This window comes from Elaeis guineensis, chromosome 5 (assembly GCF_000442705.2).
Source record: "Elaeis guineensis isolate ETL-2024a chromosome 5, EG11, whole genome shotgun sequence".
Classification (NCBI taxonomy): domain Eukaryota; kingdom Viridiplantae; phylum Streptophyta; class Magnoliopsida; order Arecales; family Arecaceae; genus Elaeis; species Elaeis guineensis.
In genome coordinates, this window is record NC_025997.2 from 116,260,426 (window position 1) to 116,279,660 (window position 19,235).

Here is a 19,235-nt window from a genome sequence, read left to right on the forward strand (position 1 = left end):
ACCATATAATTGTGTCCTCATTTTAACAGCTTATGTGATGACCTGAAGTTTCAGTTGTAGCTGTTTGTGAAGTTTTAATTTTTTGACCTGTGCGACGAGTAATGTGAAACATTAATTTATTATTTCTGTTGTAGGGCTTGTAATGTTTGGAATAGTCTTGCTTAAGGGATCTAGGGACCCACTAAGTGAGTCAGTCTTTATATTTGTGGCTATTGTTTGTGAAATGTTGTCTTCCTTATTTCCTTTTGTTGAATCTGCATTATAATTAGCTGACAATTGGTTAGCTCATGTTTTGGATTCAGTCAAATCTGGAGAATTCTGATTTGGCTTTTTTTAATGAGCTCTATTATCTTCTCATTTGCTATCTCTGGTCTTCTCTTCATCTCTAACAGATTGTAGGATTCAGTACATCCTGGATACATTTTCAATGACGCTATTGATGAGTGATTTTGGAGCTTTTACATGTAATTGAGGTATTTGTCACTTGGATGGGGGATGTCCTAAGACATCCCGATCGGCATGCTGGGATGTTGGAGTGACGGTCCTGTCTCGACACATGGAATGGTGCCCCGTCTTAGCATCCCCACTGGAACTTGTATCCTTGGTTTCATTGGTACCTTGATTCTATCATTGAGATATGGGGAATTGGATTATTGTTGATGCAAAAGGGTAGCTTGTTACGTCTGCTGCTTTTGCAGATCTTATGTTATGGGAAGCTGTTTGCATTACTGTTTATATTGTGGTTATTGTTTGTTGACTTCTGTCTTCTCAATTGACTATTTACCAATGTTGGTTCAATATGAAATTAGAGAATATGTACCTTCAGAATCAAGGCAAAGTCTGTAACATTCTCTTGTAACTAGTTTTGTTTTCATGTGGGTGTTAACTTTTGACTCCTTGTAGTACTGTTTTATTGGGCTTGGTGCATCTTGGAAACGAAATGAATCCAGCAGTGGATAAATGACTTAATTCTCGATGCACATTTGTTCAAATTTTGTAAAATTATGGATCTGGTTACCTGTAACCATTTTCATTTTTATGGTTTAGGCCTTAGTATTCGACTCCATGGGAGTAGGACTTGGTGTGTCTTGGAAACAAAATGGATCCAATGGTGGATAAATGAGTTAATATTTGATGCACATTATTGTAATTTCATCTTTGTTGCATAGTGTTAATCATGGATGTTGGGTACTTGGGTTATTAGCTAATTGATTCTTACATTTGTTTCACCAGAACCAGTGAAGGCAATCTGGAGGGCTTGCAGTAAAAGAGGTAGTGAAGGGGTTCCTCACTATTTGATTATATTAATTTTTCTCTACCCATGTAGTTTATAAGATTAATTATTTCTGTTATTGCAGAAGAGTTTGTGCTGCAAGGCAACATCTAGGTGATGTCCAGGTTGCCAATAAAAATATTTGCAGCTGATTTGCTGTATTTTCTTATTTTGTCTGTTCCAGAATCTCATTCATTTCCATTGCATTAGTAACTTGATGTTTTTCTCTAATTTGTTTGACCAGTAACTTGAATGCTTAATGTAGTCTGGGTGGACTGGATTATGATATGCTTTTGCATGAAGGGAGTTCCTTAACCTTGACTTTGAATTAGTTATATTAATTTTTCTCCTTACACCTAGAAGATCTTGGGCATCATCGGATAATCTTGCTCATGGGTATCTTGATATTATGATTGAAAATTTTGTTATGCTAGCTTTTCCTGCTGTAGCCGTTCACGTGCAATCATGAAAGTAAATTTATTATTTGTGCTGTTGCAGATGAGCTTGTCCTGTAGGACAGAGTTTTGCCCATATCGAAGAGTTGGTCCTTGTTTTTGCCATTCTTATTGTTTGACACCTTTATGTTCCTGATTACCCTTTTTTTTTTACTAGTTCTATTCCTTTGGGTTAATCTCTTAATAATTCTTTCAACTTGCTTCACCAGAATATGTTTTGATAAGGAAGACAATGCAGAGCCTCACTTCCGCTGATACTCTAGGAGTCAAAGCATGTTGGGAACAACATGAATGCTCTGTTTCTAAGTGGTTTTGCAGCTGATATGCTGTACTATGTTTCTTATCTATGTTCCAAAATCTTATTAAACCTCATTAGTTCCTGCTGTACCAGTAACCTAGTGACTTCCTTTCATTTTTTTGATCAGTACCAAGGTTTTAAATACCGGTGGGACAGACAGTGGGGACCTTGAGCACGCAAGACAGTCTGGGTGGATTGGAGCATGATATTTATTTTTAATGGAGGGGGTTCCTCAACCTTGATTGTAGAATTTGTTTTATTACTTGTTTTTTTCCTTTCATGCCGACAGTACATCTCATAGGCTATTTTCTTATTTCTGATGTTGCAGAAGAGCTTGTTTGACCGGTAACTTAAATGCTTAATGTAGTCTGGGTGGACTGGAGTATGATATGCTTTTGCATGAAGGGAGTTCCTTAACCTTGACTTTGAATTAGTTATATTAATTTTCTCCTTACACCTAGATCTTGGGCATCATCGGATAATCTTGCTCATGGGTATCTTGATATTATGATTGAAAAGTTTGTTATGCTAGCTTTTCCCTACTGTAGCCGTTCACGTGCAATCATGAAAGTAAATTTATTATTTGTTCTGTTGCAGATAAGCTTGTCCTGTAGGACAGAGTTTTGCCCATATCGAAGAGTTGGTCCTTGTTTTTGCCATGCTTATTGTTTGACACCTTCATGTTCCTGATTACCCATTTTTTTCACTAGTTCTATTCCTTTGGGTTAATCTCTTAATAATTCTTTCAACTTGCTTCACCAGAATATGTTTTGATCAGGAAGGCAATGCAGAGCCTCACTTCCGCTGATCCTCTGGTAGTCAAAGCATGTGGGAAACAACATGGATGCTATATTTCTAAGTGGTTTTGCAGCTGATATGCTGTGCCATGTTTCTTATCTATGTTCCAAAATCTTATTAAACCTCATTAATTTCTGTTGTACCAGTAACCTAGTGACTTCCTTTCATTTGTTTGATCAGTACCAAGGTTTTAAATACCGGTGGGACAGTGGGGACCTTGAGCACTCAAGACAGTCAGGGTGGATTGGAGCATGATATGTATTCTTAATGGAGGGGGTTCTTCAACCTTGATTGTAGAATTTGTTCTATTACATTTTTTTTCCTTTCATGCCTACAGTGCATGTCATAGGCTAGTTTCTTATTTCTGATGTTGCAAAAGAGCTTGTTTGACCAGTTACTTGAATGCTTAATGTAGTCTGGGTGGACTGGAGTATGATATGCTTTTGCATGAAGGGAGTTTCTTAACCTTGACTTTGAATTAGTTATATTAATTTTCTCCTTACACCTAGAAGATCTTGGGCATCGTCGGATAATCTTGCTCATAGGTCTCTTGATATTATGATTGAAAAGTTTGTTATGCTAGCTTTTCCCTAGTGTAGCCGTTCACGTGCAATCATGAAAGTAAATTTATTATTTGTTCTGTTTCAGATGAGCTTGTCCTGTATGACAGAGTTTTGCCCATATCAAAAAGCTGGTCATTGTTTTTGCCATACTTATTGTTTGACACCTTCATGTTCTTGATTACCCTTTTTTTTCACTAGTTCTATTCCTTTGGGTTGATCTCTTAATAATTCTTTCAACTTGCTTCACCAGAATATGTTTTGATCAGGAAGGCAATGCAGAGCCTCACTTCCGCTGATCCTCTGGTAGTCAAAGCATGTGGGAAACAACATGGATGCTATATTTCTAAGTGGTTTTGCAGCTGATATGCTGTGCCATGTTTCTTATCTATGTTCCAAAATCTTATTAAACCTCATTAATTTCTGTTGTACCAGTAACCTAGTGACTTCCTTTCATTTGTTTGATCAGTACCAAGGTTTTAAATACCGGTGGGACAGTGGGGACCTTGAGCACTCAAGACAGTCAGGGTGGATTGGAGCATGATATGTATTCTTAATGGAGGGGGTTCTTCAACCTTGATTGTAGAATTTGTTCTATTACATTTTTTTTCCTTTCATGCCTACAGTGCATGTCATAGGCTAGTTTCTTATTTCTGATGTTGCAAAAGAGCTTGTTTGACCAGTTACTTGAATGCTTAATGTAGTCTGGGTGGACTGGAGTATGATATGCTTTTGCATGAAGGGAGTTTCTTAACCTTGACTTTGAATTAGTTATATTAATTTTCTCCTTACACCTAGAAGATCTTGGGCATCGTCGGATAATCTTGCTCATAGGTCTCTTGATATTATGATTGAAAAGTTTGTTATGCTAGCTTTTCCCTAGTGTAGCCGTTCACGTGCAATCATGAAAGTAAATTTATTATTTGTTCTGTTTCAGATGAGCTTGTCCTGTATGACAGAGTTTTGCCCATATCAAAAAGCTGGTCATTGTTTTTGCCATACTTATTGTTTGACACCTTCATGTTCTTGATTACCCTTTTTTTTCACTAGTTCTATTCCTTTGGGTTGATCTCTTAATAATTCTTTCAACTTGCTTCACCAGAATATGTTTTGATCAGGAAGGCAATGCAGAGCCTCACTTCTGCTGATACTCTAGGAGTCAAAGCATGTTGGGAACAACATGGATGCTATGTTTCTAAGTGGTTTTGCAGCTGATATGCTGTACTATGTTTCTTATCTATGCTCCAAAATCTTATTAAATCTCATTAGTTCCTATTTGACCAATAACCTAGTGACTTCCTTTCATTTGTTTGATCAATACCAAGGTTTTTTATACCGGTGGGACAGTGGGGACCTTGAGCACTCAAGACAGTCTGGGTGGATTGGAGCATGATATGTATTTTTAATGGAGGGGGTTCCTCAACCTTGATTGTAGAATTTGTTCTATTACATTTTTTTTTTCCCTTTCATGCCTACAGTACATGTCATAGGCAAGTTTCTTATTTGTGATGTTGCAGAAGAGCTTGGGCAACATTGGACAATCTTGTCCGAGGGCATCTTGGGAATCATGGGATAATCTTGCTCAAGGGTATCTTGATATTATGATTGAAAAGTTTGTTATGCTAGCTTTTCCCTACTGTAGCCGTTCACATGCAATCATGAAAGTAAATTTATCATTTGTTCTGTTGCAGATGAGCTTGTCCTATAGGACAGAGTTTTGCCCATATCGAAGAGTTGGTCCTTGTTTTTGCCATACTTGTTGTTTGACACCTTTATGTTCCTGATTACCCTTTTTCTTTTTTTTTTGCACTCTTAATAATTCTTTCTACTTGCTTCACCAGAATATGTTTTGATCAAGAAGGCAATGCAGAGCCTCACTTCCGCTGATATTCTAGGAGTCGAAGCATGTTGGGAACAACATGGATGCTATGTTTCTTATCTATGTTCCAAAATCTTATTAAACCTCATTAGTTCCTGTTGTTACCAGTAACCTCATTAGTTTCTTATCTATGTTCCAAAATCTTATCCTGTTGTTTGATCAGTATCAAGGTTTTAAATACCAGTGGGACCGTGGGGACCTTGAGCATTGAAGACAGTCAGGGTGGATTGGAGCATGATATGTATTTTTCATGGAGGGGGTTCCTCAACCTTGATTGTAGAATTTGTCCTATTACATTTTTTTTTTCCTTTCATGCCTACAGTACATGTCATAGGCTAGTTTCTTGTTTCTGATGTTGCAGAAGAGCTTGGGCAACATTGGACAATCTTGTCTGAGGGCATCTTGATCTAATAATGGAAGACAGTTTGGAGGAAGTGGATTATAATGATATGATTTTTTATGAAAGGGGGTTTCTCATCTTTGATGCTGGAGTTATACGATTTCTCTTATACTAGCTGTTCATGGGGAAGCGAGTATGTTAATTTATTCTTTGTGCTGCTCATATGTAGGTCATGAATTTGCCCTCAGGGTTTGTCCTTGTTATGTCAGTTTTTGTTTACATATCCTTGTGTTCCTAATTTGCCTTTTTTAACATTAATTTTTAATGACACGTTTTGCTTCACCGGAAACTTGATTTGATTGGTGATGGCAGTGAACAAATTGGAATTAAGAAAGTGTTTTCATGAGGGTGTTCCTTAGTTCCACTAATTGTTTAAGAGTTGAAGCATGTGGGAAATGGTTAGATATTATGGTGACAAGCGGATCTGCAGTTGATGTGCTATTTTTAGTTTTAGTTTCATGTATATTCCAAAATTTTATCCATTTCTGCTGTGTCAGAACTCTAGTAGTTTTCTTATCTGTCTGGCTAGTAACTTTGTGCTCAAGACATTTAGGGTGGATGGGGAGTATAATTGATATATATATATATATATATACAGACACACACATACATATATGTAGATGTATATGTACACACACACACACACACACAGACAGATATATATATATATATATATGTAATATTTCATGTATGTATGTAAATGTGTGTGTCTATATGTACATACATACATATATATACATATGTATTTTCTCGATTCTAAAATTGGTTGATTAACTTTTTTCTTATGCTCATTTCTGATGTTGCAGATTGGATAATTTGCTCAAGTGTGCTCTTGATCTGATAAAGTTTGGAGGAAATGTATGATGATATAACTAATTAACTATTATTATTATTTGGATAGTGGAGTTAATATTTGATTGCTGATGAACTTGTATGGAGGTTACAATTTTGCCTGTATGGAGGGGTTTGTTCTTGATTTATATCGTAGTCATTGTTTACTAGAATGTGGCATGTATGTGCTATTTTTTAATTTAAAATAAAATTTATATAAATAAGTGCAATGGGGAAATGTGGATAGTCAGACATGCTGCATGGGCAGACTCTGTTATATTGTAGTATAGTTCTAATTAATTGTGCCCTTTTTCAATGTTAATTTATGATCTTTTGGTCTTTGTTCTGAGCATTGAAATTGTTGTTTTGGGTTATTATCATACTTATCCTTTTATTTGCTTCACATAATACCACAATTTGATCAGTGAATGCAATATGGAGTAACTGGAGTTGAGAAAGAATTTTTCAGGAAAAGATTCCTCACTTTTTACATATGATGTACTATTTTTTCCAAAGGATTGAAAATACTTATTTTCCACTAGTTTATGTCATGCGATATATAGACATGGACTGTTAACGTCTCTATTGCTTGTTTATCATTACTGAAATTATTTGTATGATGGCGAATAAAATAGTGACGGTCACATTAAAGGACTGAAAAATAATTAGCTACCTCCATTACAGATTGGATTCTTTTTTGGTGAGATTTTGGCTGAAAGCATCCGCTAGTGTATGTCATTTGTTACATTGATATGGACTGTTAACTTCTTGTTTGCTTGTTTATTATTATTGGAATTATTTGTATGATGGTGAAAAAAAAGTGACAATCACATTAAAGGACTGAAAAATAATTAACTAGGCCCATCACAGATTGGATTCTTTTTAGGTGATATTTTGGGCATCTGTCAGATAGCTTCTTGATCGCTTGTTTATCAATATTGGAATTCTTGGTATGATGGCGAATAAAAAAGTGCAGTTCATTTTTAGGTATTTTTGGGAATTTTTATTGAGGTAATCTTTAATAATGGTTTTGAGTCCTGTTTTGAGATTCCTATCTTAGGTATAAGTTGGGTTGGATATTTTTGATGTCCTTTAATAGAGGGTCATTTCAAATTTTGTTTTTTGGTTGGGATTGGTTACTTGCCTATGAAGAATCCTAGTTCGTTTTGAAAGTAAGTCATGTAAAGTCTACAAAAGGGTTTCTTAGGGTTTTTTTGAGAAAGCATTGTGTGTGATTTCTTGTGATTTGTTTTGATTGAATGAAAGGATTTCGTTAGGTCAGGATAGGCATGTCTATTCTCTCTCTTTTTTCCATATCTCTTCTTCTTTTTGTTCTGGATGGCTTCTATAGGTGTTCAAGCATATTGGGAATGGCATGGATGCTGTGTCAATAAGTGGATTTGTAGCTGATATTCTGCATTGAGCTTGCTTCTGTTGCATTTAAAAATATCAGTTATTCCTGTTGGAATTCTCATTTCTTTGATGAGTACCTTGATCACTCAAATAGTATAGATGAATTGTCTTTTCTTTTTTTTTTTTTTTTGTGTGTGTGTGTTTGTGGTGGTGGTGGTTGGGGGGGGGGTGGGCTATACTGCAGGATTGGTTATACTGGTTTTTCATGAAAGTGGCGATTGTGTGATAGGTTAATTGTGATGTCTGTCGTTGAATGAGAGCTTGTGCACCAGGTGATGATCTTGCTTGAGGGTATCCTGACCCTGGAATTGAGGACCTTATAGAAAATTGGAGGTCAGTGATATGATTTTTCTAATCTTTATTCCTTGCACTGACTATAAAAAGATCAGTTTATTATTTCTGCTGTTGCAGACTTGTGTTTGTATGGCTCAACCTTCCCAAGGTGGAAGAGACTGTCCTTTATATTGTGGTCATTGTTTATATATGTTTATGTTTCTAATTGCCTTTTCTCAGTATTACTTCGTGATTTGCCTATTGTACTGCAGATTTTGATAAGTGCTGGATTGCGATTTGCAATGTGTTCCATTTTCTTCCTGTTGGGCTTTTGGGTTTTATATACGATTATGTTTCTAATTGCCTTTTCTCAGTATTACTTTGTAATTTGTCAATTGTACTGCAGATTTTGATAGGTGCTGGATTGCGATTTGCAATGTGTTTCATTTTCTTCCTCTTAGGCTTGGGTATAATTTGGCTTTTGTCTCACTCACTATGCTTTGCTGTTTGGTGGATCATGAAAGTGATAGTACCAGGATCTATTTTCTTCATCTTTGTTTGATATCTGCTTTATCAGAACCTTGATTTGATCAGTGAATGTGATACTTGGAACTGGATTGAATTGTACTTTATTATGCTTTTGTCTTATTTTCTTCTTGATTAACTTTTATCAATATAATTTTGTAATTTGTTATTGTTGGTCCATCAGGTTTTGGAACTTGGGAAATTTTGACAAATGCTAGATTTCATCATGTGTGATTGTGTCCTTTTTTTTTTCCTTTCATCGATTTGGTTTATGTTTTGATTTTTATGTTTGTTCCTGTTCTGCTCTTCTTTGTTAGTAGTCTTGGTAGGGATCAGTATGTCTGCATTGATATGTGTTCTACTGTGGAAAGTGACTTTTTATCTGTTACAGTTTGTCGGGTCTTTTTATTTTTTTCACTCCAGCTTAAGTGCAAAGCCTGAATCATCTCTCTGTTGGCAGATTTTGGGATTCCTATTCTGTCGTAAACCTTGATTTGATAAGTGGAGACAAATGTGGAGGTACTGAAGAAATGAATTCCCGAGAGGGGTCTGTCACTTTTTGGTCGTCGATTTGAATTTTCTTTTTCCTAGCATTGTTGCAGAATAGATTGTTATTCATATGAAAATCCCGCTAAAGTGAAGGGGTTCACTTAAGTACATTACATATTATTTTGTTTGGTGTGTTTAGTAATATTTGTTTTAGATTGGTTAACTTTTTTGGTATACCATCTTCTACGGGAGTATATTATCGTATTAATATAAATTTAAAATTTTTTTATCCAATTGTTGTATGTTCGAACTTATTTAGTAAATTAATACAAAAGATAAAAGAAATATTTGAAATAATATTTTTTATCTAAGAAAATATCATTTCAAATGACATTTTTTGATCCAGTCAATCATCTTTTTGCGGCTTACGTGCAACCTGAAAAAAAAAAAAAGGTTGAGAAGCGCCATCCCGAACGGCGCTTTCAAAAGTGCCATCCCGAATGGCGCTTTTAGGGTTGTTTCCAGGATTTGTTTGAACCTCTGTGTCTTGGTACTTAAGTGACGGTTGTGTTATTGGTGGTGTTGGAACAATATCGATTGGATTGCTATTCGCTAGGATTACATCTGAGATTGTTGGAGCAGTATTTTGGTTTGCTTGTGAGATTAGTATTCAGATAGTAAATACTATCTCAATTGGCTTGCTTCGGTGGTGACGATAATGGTAATAATAGTGATGTTGGTGGCATCTTGACTATTCCGATGGTGGTGGCGTTTTGGATCATTGTATCGGTTGAGATTTTGAACTTGAACTTGGATCATTTTTATGAGTAGATAATCCTAGAGTGAATGATAGTGTCTTGGAAAGTCAGTCGAATCGATTCAAAATTAGTTTAATAGTCTGCTTTAGTTTAAATTCATAACACAATATTTGAATTAATTAAAATTTTTAAATCTAATTCATCTCTCTCTTGGATTGTTTACTTAGGTAGTATATTTTTTTTAATTGGAGTATGTTTCCTCAACTGGCACTTTAACGTGTCATGTTTTTCTCGTGGAGCTTATTTCTTACAATTTTAAGAGATGTAATGGAATTACTTAACATATTATTATAATTTGTACTTTGATTTATATGGTCATTTTAGCGTGGTTTTTTCTCCAACCTTTCGAGATATCTGAAGATTTATATTCATGTCCACAAATCATAGCATCCTAACATTTAAAATTAAATAAGTAAAATATCTAAATTAGAATCAAAATGTGAAGTCTACAAAAAGAATCGCAATGTTTTATAAGTTTAAAAAATACTAAGTCCTACAAGGATGTTGTGGTATCCGTGGTCACTCTTCGTAGGAAGGTCTTTAATGGTTGCTCATGCTCCTGTGTTATTTGTGATGGTCTCTCTCTTTTTATCAGTGGATGTCTCGCAGTCATGTATACGAGGAATAATGGATGCTATCAGAGCATAGTAACCCCCTCATTTGGATACGTGCAGTAGGTTGGATTTCAGTCCGATTTTTATTCGAAATTTATAGCATTTGATCACAGTTAATTTATATTGAGTCATCTTGATATAATCTATGACAATCTTGATCATGATTGCCTCTTTTGATGAATTCGAAGATTCTCTCTCTATTTTCTCTTTTTATTTTCTCTCTCATGATCGATTCTCTCTTTTTAAGGTCTATGAATTTTGTATCGAGTCATGCCTTCATCTTTTAAGAACATATGTTGACTCTGATAAGTTGATCTGAAATTGCTTTGATATTTGTGCCATGTATCAAAGCCTGTCTAGTACCTTTGAAATTTATTTGAAACTTACTATTGATGAACTCTGTTGATCAATCTTGATATTGATCCAAGTTGATCAATCTTGATATTGATCCAATCCATGCTCCATGATTTTTTGATTAGAATTATTTAGATCGAATCCTCAGCTAGGAGGTCATGAATTGTTCCAGTGTCCGAACAGTCTATCAGATTGACCATCCGATCAATAATTTTTTTCATTATTTAATTTTTTTGAACTCATTGAAAGAAAATTGATTATGATTTAATATTTTAAATAAGATTATCTAATTCATTTAAAGAAGACTAAAGTTTTAAGGTGATCGAGATAAGTGGATTTTATACTTTATTTTTAAATCTTCATGATTTTCATGCATAAGATTTTTTATTGATGAAATCATATTTTTTTCATAAAATAAGTATCAGTATATGTGATATGAAAAAGTATGTTTTATTATGAGCATTGATTTCATGAATATGTCTTATGAAAATAGTATGATTATGAAGTATGAATTTTATTATTTATATATATATATATATTTTAAGAAAAAGATATAAAGATTTTAAAGGCTCTCAATGAACGAATTTCTATAGAAAAGTCGACATCCGAAGCTCGCATCGATAAGAATATAGGTTCTGCCAATGGATATAAAGTTGGTATATGAAATATGAACTTGTCGATTAAGAACACTGATCTTGTCATAGCATGAATATCTGTGAGTAAGATATGAAACATGTTTATAAAATATTCATGATTTATGCATGCATGATTGGTTTATGACTTATTTTATTATATGTTCTATGAAATATTTTATTTTATATTATCTATTATTTTTTTAAATATTGTATTATCATGAAAAATTTATGCTGGATTCGATAAGGAAGCGTAGGTTTTAAGTATAGCTCATATTTTGTTTATTTTTTTTTCTTTTATAGAGGAATAAGATCAGAATCAGTGAAGAAAATTGAAATTCAGACTTATTTGGGTCTGTCTTTGTCGATCTCATCTCTAAAAACTACCATCTTTCTGGATGGAAAATAGAAAATCTCTCTCATATATCTGAAAATATCCATAGATAAATCATATAATTAAATTATATAAATAAATATATATAAATTTAAAGAAAATGTATATCTGTAGTAAAATTAAGCAAGAATCGATGTATGATTGTGTAGGCCTGGTGGCTCGACATAGTTCGATATAAAAATATTAGGACTGCACTCTCCCAACTCATGCAGGTCAATTGATGAAGATCCTCCAGCAGAGGTAAATACATCAGCTTCACTAGAGTTGATGATGTATCAAGTAGTAGGGATCCTCCAAGCATATGTCAAATTTGATTTCGAGTGTACTATCGAACCATCTCATTGGAAGCATCATTATGCAATTGAAAGTCTGCATAATAATCTGACAACCATCTCAGCCTAAGTCTACTCCCCTCAAAAGCCTTAGTCAGAGGTGCAACTCTTAATAATCGCTCGCAAAGTGACTGGCAAACCGTTGACATATAAACCAATTAGGATGCTGACATTTTATGATGTGATGGTTTTTCCAAAAGGTAAATGAAATGTATGAGTTTCTCTATGCACCACCTCTCTGTCAATGTAGTAATCAAACCTACATTTATCTGTATCCGTCCAATATGATAGACATTGTAAAAATTCAATTGCTGGAAAAGCTGTAGGACTATTTGAAAAAGATGGGGTGCATGTCCAAAAAGATCGATCGGATCATCGACATCTGATCTACTGCATCTCTTAAAACAACACCAAACAAAAATAATATGAAAAAAGTAACATCATTAATATCAAATTAATCAGAGTTACTTCAATGGAAAGTTAATCACCTCCCCCTCATATATACACTATGGTCTATGCTGCGCTTGTAAAGTCAGAATTCTAGAGTCTTGGGATCTTGGATGCAAAATGCAATGAGACATGATGGCCAAAATATTGTCCAGTTATGCAACCCAAGAGGGGGGGATGAATTAGGTTTTTGAAATTTTAAAGTTAATTTAGAACCACAAGGATTAAGTAATAATAAGCAAGTTATATGTAGTAAGTGGTTTAAGCAAAGTGTAGAAATGAGATGTAAGAATGCAAAAAAATAAAGAAATTTAGATAGAGCAAGTAAGCACATCATAAATAATCAAGGTTTATAGTAGTTCGGTACCAACTTTACACTTACATTCACTCTCCAAGCACCTCTTGGGAATTTAAATTCATTAAATCCACTAAAACGTATTCAACAAGAATACAACGTCGGTACCTCCGACTCTAGCTATTCCAAGCTAGAATACTTATTTTTCGGGTATAAGCCAACCCAATACAATCTGATTCAAGGTTTGGATCAACTTATCCAAATTTTGAAACTCTTCCAAAACTAAAGATCAAGACAAAAACAGAGTATAAGAGTTAATGACAAAGAAATACAAGTTTAGTTCTTTTAATGAGCAAATAAAACTTTAAGTACATTTTACATAATAAGAAAGAAGCTTTTCTGATTTTTCTCAAGGTTGTTGAAGACTTGAATGAGCTCTTGAGGGGTTGGTGAATTTGAAATGAAAGCTTCTTTTGCTTGAAGAGGATTTTTTATTTAGGGCTGAAATGAATGCTTGAATTTCTCTCCTTTTTCCCTCCTTTAAGTATCTTTATAGCTTCCATAGATGGTAGAGAAAAATCTGGGCAGGATTAGAGCCGTTGGAGAGCATTAAATGGGCATTAAATGTGGTCAAAATAAGCTGAAAAATTAATCGTTACAGAGATTTTCTGTCACAGAGATCGACTCATAGGGTCGATCCGTGTAGAGTCGACCTCTGTAACGCAAAATAGAGTGACTGTTTTGTATCTTTGGCTTACACAGACAACAAAGATCGACCCCTAGGGTCGTCCTCTTTGGATGTGTCAGTCAAAAATAACATGCTGTTAGCCCCTTTTGAGAGGGATCGATCATAGGGGTCGATCCTTTTCTTTAAACTTGATTTTCTCTCAAAATATACATCCAAAAAATATGAAATTACCTCTAATAGATTACAAATCTTCTGTTCTTGCTCTTGAGGTTTTCGAATCAGAACTTGATAAAATTATGATTTTATCTCTGAAATACAATAAATTTTTTCGAAGCCAAAATCATTAGTAACATCCTTAGATGTTTTGTAATCATCAAAGTCAATTCATGGAGCAACAATCTCTCTCTTTTTTGATAATGACAAAATATTTGAGTAAAAGCAAAATATAACATATATAAAGCATTGATTAAGAATTTTCAAATTTATGAAGATGTATAACTTAAACATTATAGTCAATTATTTGAATAAAATGCATCATGAGTAGTTTGAACATTAGTTTGAAAATTGCTTATAAGATTATTTTTTTTGACAATTTTGCTTATTGTCCAATTTTTTATTTTTCTCCTCCTTTTTGACAACATCAATTAAGATTTTAAAAGATTTTTAAAAAAAATAAAAAAAAGACTCTCCCTCACTATAGCAATCATAAAGGACATTACAATTTGCTCATATAGAAGATATTACCATTCATAATATTTCATAGCACATATATGAGGTATTTTTCATCTCACATAATTAAGACATTTCAATTGATGCCATTCATAAAAATCAATCCAAATGACATTCTTAAAAGCATATATTTATATAGTTAAAATATGATTGAAGAGTTATCAGATGCATGTGTCCCAATACATAAGAGTCAAGTCAAAATACATAGGCCATACAAAAGTCATGGGTAACAAAAAATATAACTATTCATGAGTCAATCAGCCAACAAATACAAAAGCCATAAGTTAGATCCTAGACAAAAAGACTATGTTAGATCTAATAAATATTATAGCTAGAGGCATCAGAATCAGAAAAGTCAGAGATATGATGAGAGACGTAGAATCAAAGCCACGGGCACGTCCTCGACCATGTTTGCCTCGATCACGAGTAGAAGTACCGGCACGAGCAGAAGGACGAGAAGGCCCTGGAGCTTGGGGAGATATGGACTCTGCTAGGAGAACAAGTCTGATGGTGTCCAATTGTTCCAAAGCTCTCGACATGGACTGCATCAGGATACCAATCTGAGTAGAGACAGTCTCATTGGAGTCCCTGATCTCTCTCCTCAAAAAATCAAAGCCACTCTTCAAAACACCTCGAAGCCTAACCGTCTCTGTAGATAGGTTGGAAACCTCCGTGATGTCCTCTCGTGGTTGGAGATGGGCTAAGGCTAATACTTGCCTCTGCAAATCTAAAATTATGTCCGTTAGTCTTAGAACACATCCCTCAAGCTCCTCAAGTCGTGTGGACTGAGCTGTAAGCATTTGAAAGACAGTAGAGACATGAGGATCAAGGTCTGGTTTGAAACAGTCTGAGATGTCATTCTCTGAGTAAAACTTGAGGTGGTAAACTGCTGAGATAAAATGGAAGCAACACATTGAGACATCAACTCAATCTGATCGTCTGTAAGTCTGATCTCTGAAGGATCTACTCTGCTTTCTGACTGTGGTACAGAAGCATCTCTCCTTACTGATTCTGAGGGACCAGCTTCGTGATCAGACACGAACTGAATATCAGGAGATGCTCTGTGATCACGAGGAGGTGAAGACGGTCCCTCCTCTGCTCTTTTCTCAACATCTTTTGACCAACCGCCATCAGTCTTTATAAAATTCATGCGGTGCAGAGTGTGGCGGTTGATGATGTCAGAATCTAATAATTTGGTGATTGCCTCCCCCTCAAAATAGACTCCGAACCTCTTAAAGATCAGGATGAGTGCCATGTAATAAGGCAAGTGAGCCTTAGACATATTTAGGGTCTCTCTCATGGCCTCAATTATCAAAGTTTTTGCTTCTTAGATTGATTTTGATGATTATAAAGCAGTTGAAAGGGTACTAATGTTTCTCACTTGAAAAAGATTTTTTGCTTTTCAGGAGTAAAATTATAATTTTATCAAAATCCTAATTTGAAAGTATCAAATGATAGAACAAAAGATTTGTGATCCACTGGTGAAAATTTTATTGATTTTGGATTTGTATTTTGAAAGATATGCATGTTTGAAAATCATGAGTCGACCTATGAGTCGACTCATGGCATATGAGATGACTGGCACGCTAAAATTTCTGGCCGGCACAGACTTGGCACATCCTGTGAGTCAACCCATGAGTCGACCTCCAAGGCATGAGTCGACCCATGAGTCGACCTCTGCGGGTTTTAAGCCAGTTTTACAGAACCTTGCATCCCGTTCGATTCTCTGATGTTTTTCCACAGAGGTCGACCCATGAGTCGACACCCAGGCATGAGTCGATCCATGAGTCGACCTCTGTGACGGAATTTTTTCGCAACGGCTAGTTTTTAACCCATTTTAAATGCTTTTAATGATCATTTAATGTGGTCTAACGGCTCTTTTTCAGCCTAGAATATTTTTCACTATTTCTTAAAGCTATAAAAGGGACAAAAAGTTGGGAATCAAGAAGAGAGATTTTGAAAAAGGGATTTCAAGCAAACTTTTCAGTCCTAAGCAAAAGCTCACTCAAAGCATTCAAGAAGCCTTTAATCCAAGCTCACCAACTCCTCAAGTGCATATTCAAGTCTCCAACCATTTTGAGGAAATAAAAAAGAGTCTTCTTCTCTTTGAGTAAAGTGTATTTAAAATTTTATTCGCTCATTAAAGGAGCTTTCTTTGTACTTATTTGTGCTATTGATTGTTATACTCGATTTGAGTGATTATTTTTGTTTTGGAAGGGTTCCAAAATAAGGGAAGGTTGATCCGAACCTAGAATCGGAGTGTATTAGGTTGGTTTGTACCTGAAAAATAAGTGGTCTAGCTTGGGATAGCTAGAGTCGGAGTTTCCGACGTTTGTATTCAGGTTGAATACAAGATTAGTGGATTGAAATTTTCAAGTAGGAGCTTGGGGAGTGGATGTAGGTGCAAGGTTGGCACCGAACCACTATAAATCCTTTTGTTTGTGGTGTGTCTAATTGCTCTTCTTTAACTCTTCATTATTCTCTTGCATTCTTGCTCTTAGCCATTAGTCTTGAATTAATTTTACTCTCCCTATTTATTTAGCTTTGTCAAACATTTCTCATAAGTCATAAGTTAAGCTTAAAATTTTTAGAAACCCAATTCACCCCCCCTCTTGGGTTGCATAGCTGGGCAACAAGTGGTATCAGAGCCCGGTGCTCTAGCCCTACTTTGATCTAAACAATCAAAGAGCCAAAGATCTATGGCAACTCAAGTCGGCACTTCTCTAGTCGAGGGGCAATCCACCAACCGACCTCCACTTTTCAATGTGTCTAATTACATCTATTGAAAAGCTCGGATGAAAATATTCATTCAAGCACTCGACTATGATATGTGGAGTATCATAGTGAACGATCTTCACACACCCACTAAAAGTATAGATGGTGTGGAATTAGCCAAACCCGAGAAAGAATGGGATGAGATTGATAAGAAAATGACCCAATTAAATGCTAAAGCAATGAATGTTCTTTATTGTGCTCTTGATGCTAACGAATTTAATCACATTTCTACTTGCTCATCTGCTAAAGAAATATGAGATAGGTTAGAAGTAACCAATGAAGGAACCAATCAAGTAAAGGAGTCTAAAATCAACATGCTTGTGCATAAATATGAATTGTTTAAAATGGCGCATGATGAGTCAATAACTGAAATGTTTACTCGTTTTACTGATATTATAAATGATTTAAAGAGTCTTGATAAGTCCTATACTAACAGTGAGCTTGTAAGAAAGATTCTCAGGTCCTTACCAAGAACTTGGGAAGCCAAAGTGACCGCCATCCAAGAAGCCAAGGACTTGAACATTCTACCCTTGGAAGAGCTTCTTAGATCATTGATGACTCATGAGCTAAGCATGAAGCAACATCAAGAGGAAGAAGTCAAAAAGAAAAGAACAATTGCCCTCAAATCCACAGCTCCACCAGATGAAGAAACTGATGACACTGAAGATGAAGAACAGGATGAAGAAATGCCACTCATTACCCGAAGATTCAAGAAATTTTTGAAAAAAAAGAAACAAGGGATGAGGAAGAGGTCATTCACAAAAGGGGAACAGAGCAAAGAAAAAGAGAAAGACCAACCCCTTATCTGCTACGAATACAAGAAGCCGGGACACTTCAAGTCCGAATGCCCACAACTGAAGAAGGGTCCCAAGAAGTATAAGAAGAAGGCCATGATGGCCACTTGGAGTGCGAGTGATGACTCAAGCTCCGAAGAGGAAAATTCTACCGAACAAGCCAACCTGTGCCTTATGGCACACGAAAATGAGGTAATTTTCGAAATTCCTAGTGACTTTACATTTGAAGAATTACATGAAGCTTTTTATGATTTAGTTGATGAATTAAAGAAACTAGGGATGAAGAACAAAGATCTAAAATCGAAAAATCAATCTTTATTGAAACAAAATGAATGTATTTTAATTGAAAAATCCATCCTGCTTCAAGAAAATCAAAGTTTAAAGGATGAAATTGTCAAGTTAAAACCATTAGTTGAAAAATTCACCTTGAGTTCAAATAAACTTAATATGATTCTTGAAAATCAAAAGGCCGTGTATGATAAGGCTGGACTTGGCTATAACCCCTTGAAGAAACAAAAATATCTGAAAAATATTTATGTAAACTTTTTAAGTAACAAGTCTTCTAATATTACTTGCTTCAAATGTGGTAGAGTAGGACATAAGTCATACACTTGCTTCTCTAACAAGTCTGCAAATTCAAATATAAAGAAAATATGGGTTCCAAAAAGAACCATTATGACTAACCAAAAAGGATCCAAGAAAGCTTGGGTACCTAAAACAAAAATTTGACTTTTGCTTGCAGGTGTGTCTAGCATCCCAAGAAGGAAACAGAAAATGGTATCTTGACAGTGGATGCTCGAGACACATGACTGGTGATGAATCCCAATTCATCACTCTTGATGCTAAGAATGGAGGGATGGTCACCTTTGGAGACAATGGCAAAGGAAAGATCATCGGTATAGGTAACATTGGTATCACTCCCTCCAAATACATTGAAAATATTTTATTAGTAGATGGTTTAAAGCATAATTTACTGAGTATTAGTCAATTTTGTGATAAAGGATATAAAGTTGTTTTTGAATCGTCTGTTTGCATTGTAACTAGTCCTATTAATGATGGCATTAAATTTATTGGACATAGACATGGTAATGTTTATATGGTAGATTTAAATGATTTAGTCAAAATAAACATGCAATGCCTAGTATCCTTGAATGCTAAAATTAATGAGA

The 19,235-nt window shown here is 35.1% G+C and overlaps 1 protein-coding gene across 50 annotated transcripts in view; it reads left to right on the forward strand.

Moving 5' to 3' along the window:
- The window catches only part of LOC105045591 (uncharacterized), a 28,592-nt gene extending 9,797 nt beyond the window's left edge, over window positions 1–18,795 (forward strand). For 35 of the 50 annotated variants that reach the window (XM_073258264.1, XM_073258265.1, XM_073258266.1 and 32 more), the window contains 5 exons: window positions 135–185; window positions 393–1,123; window positions 1,234–5,796; window positions 6,470–6,521; window positions 8,137–18,795. In XM_073258264.1, coding sequence (XP_073114365.1) covers window positions 17,587–18,795 — 1,209 coding nt within the window. In that variant the 5' untranslated portion in view covers window positions 135–185; window positions 393–1,123; window positions 1,234–5,796; window positions 6,470–6,521; window positions 8,137–17,586. Of the gene's footprint in view, window positions 1–134; window positions 186–392; window positions 1,124–1,233; window positions 5,797–6,469; window positions 6,522–8,053 lie in introns of those variants that run through there. The other 15 variants (XM_073258251.1, XM_073258247.1, XM_073258230.1 and 12 more) reach the window with 15 other exon arrangements.
- The last annotated feature ends 440 nt before the right edge of the window (window positions 18,796–19,235 follow it).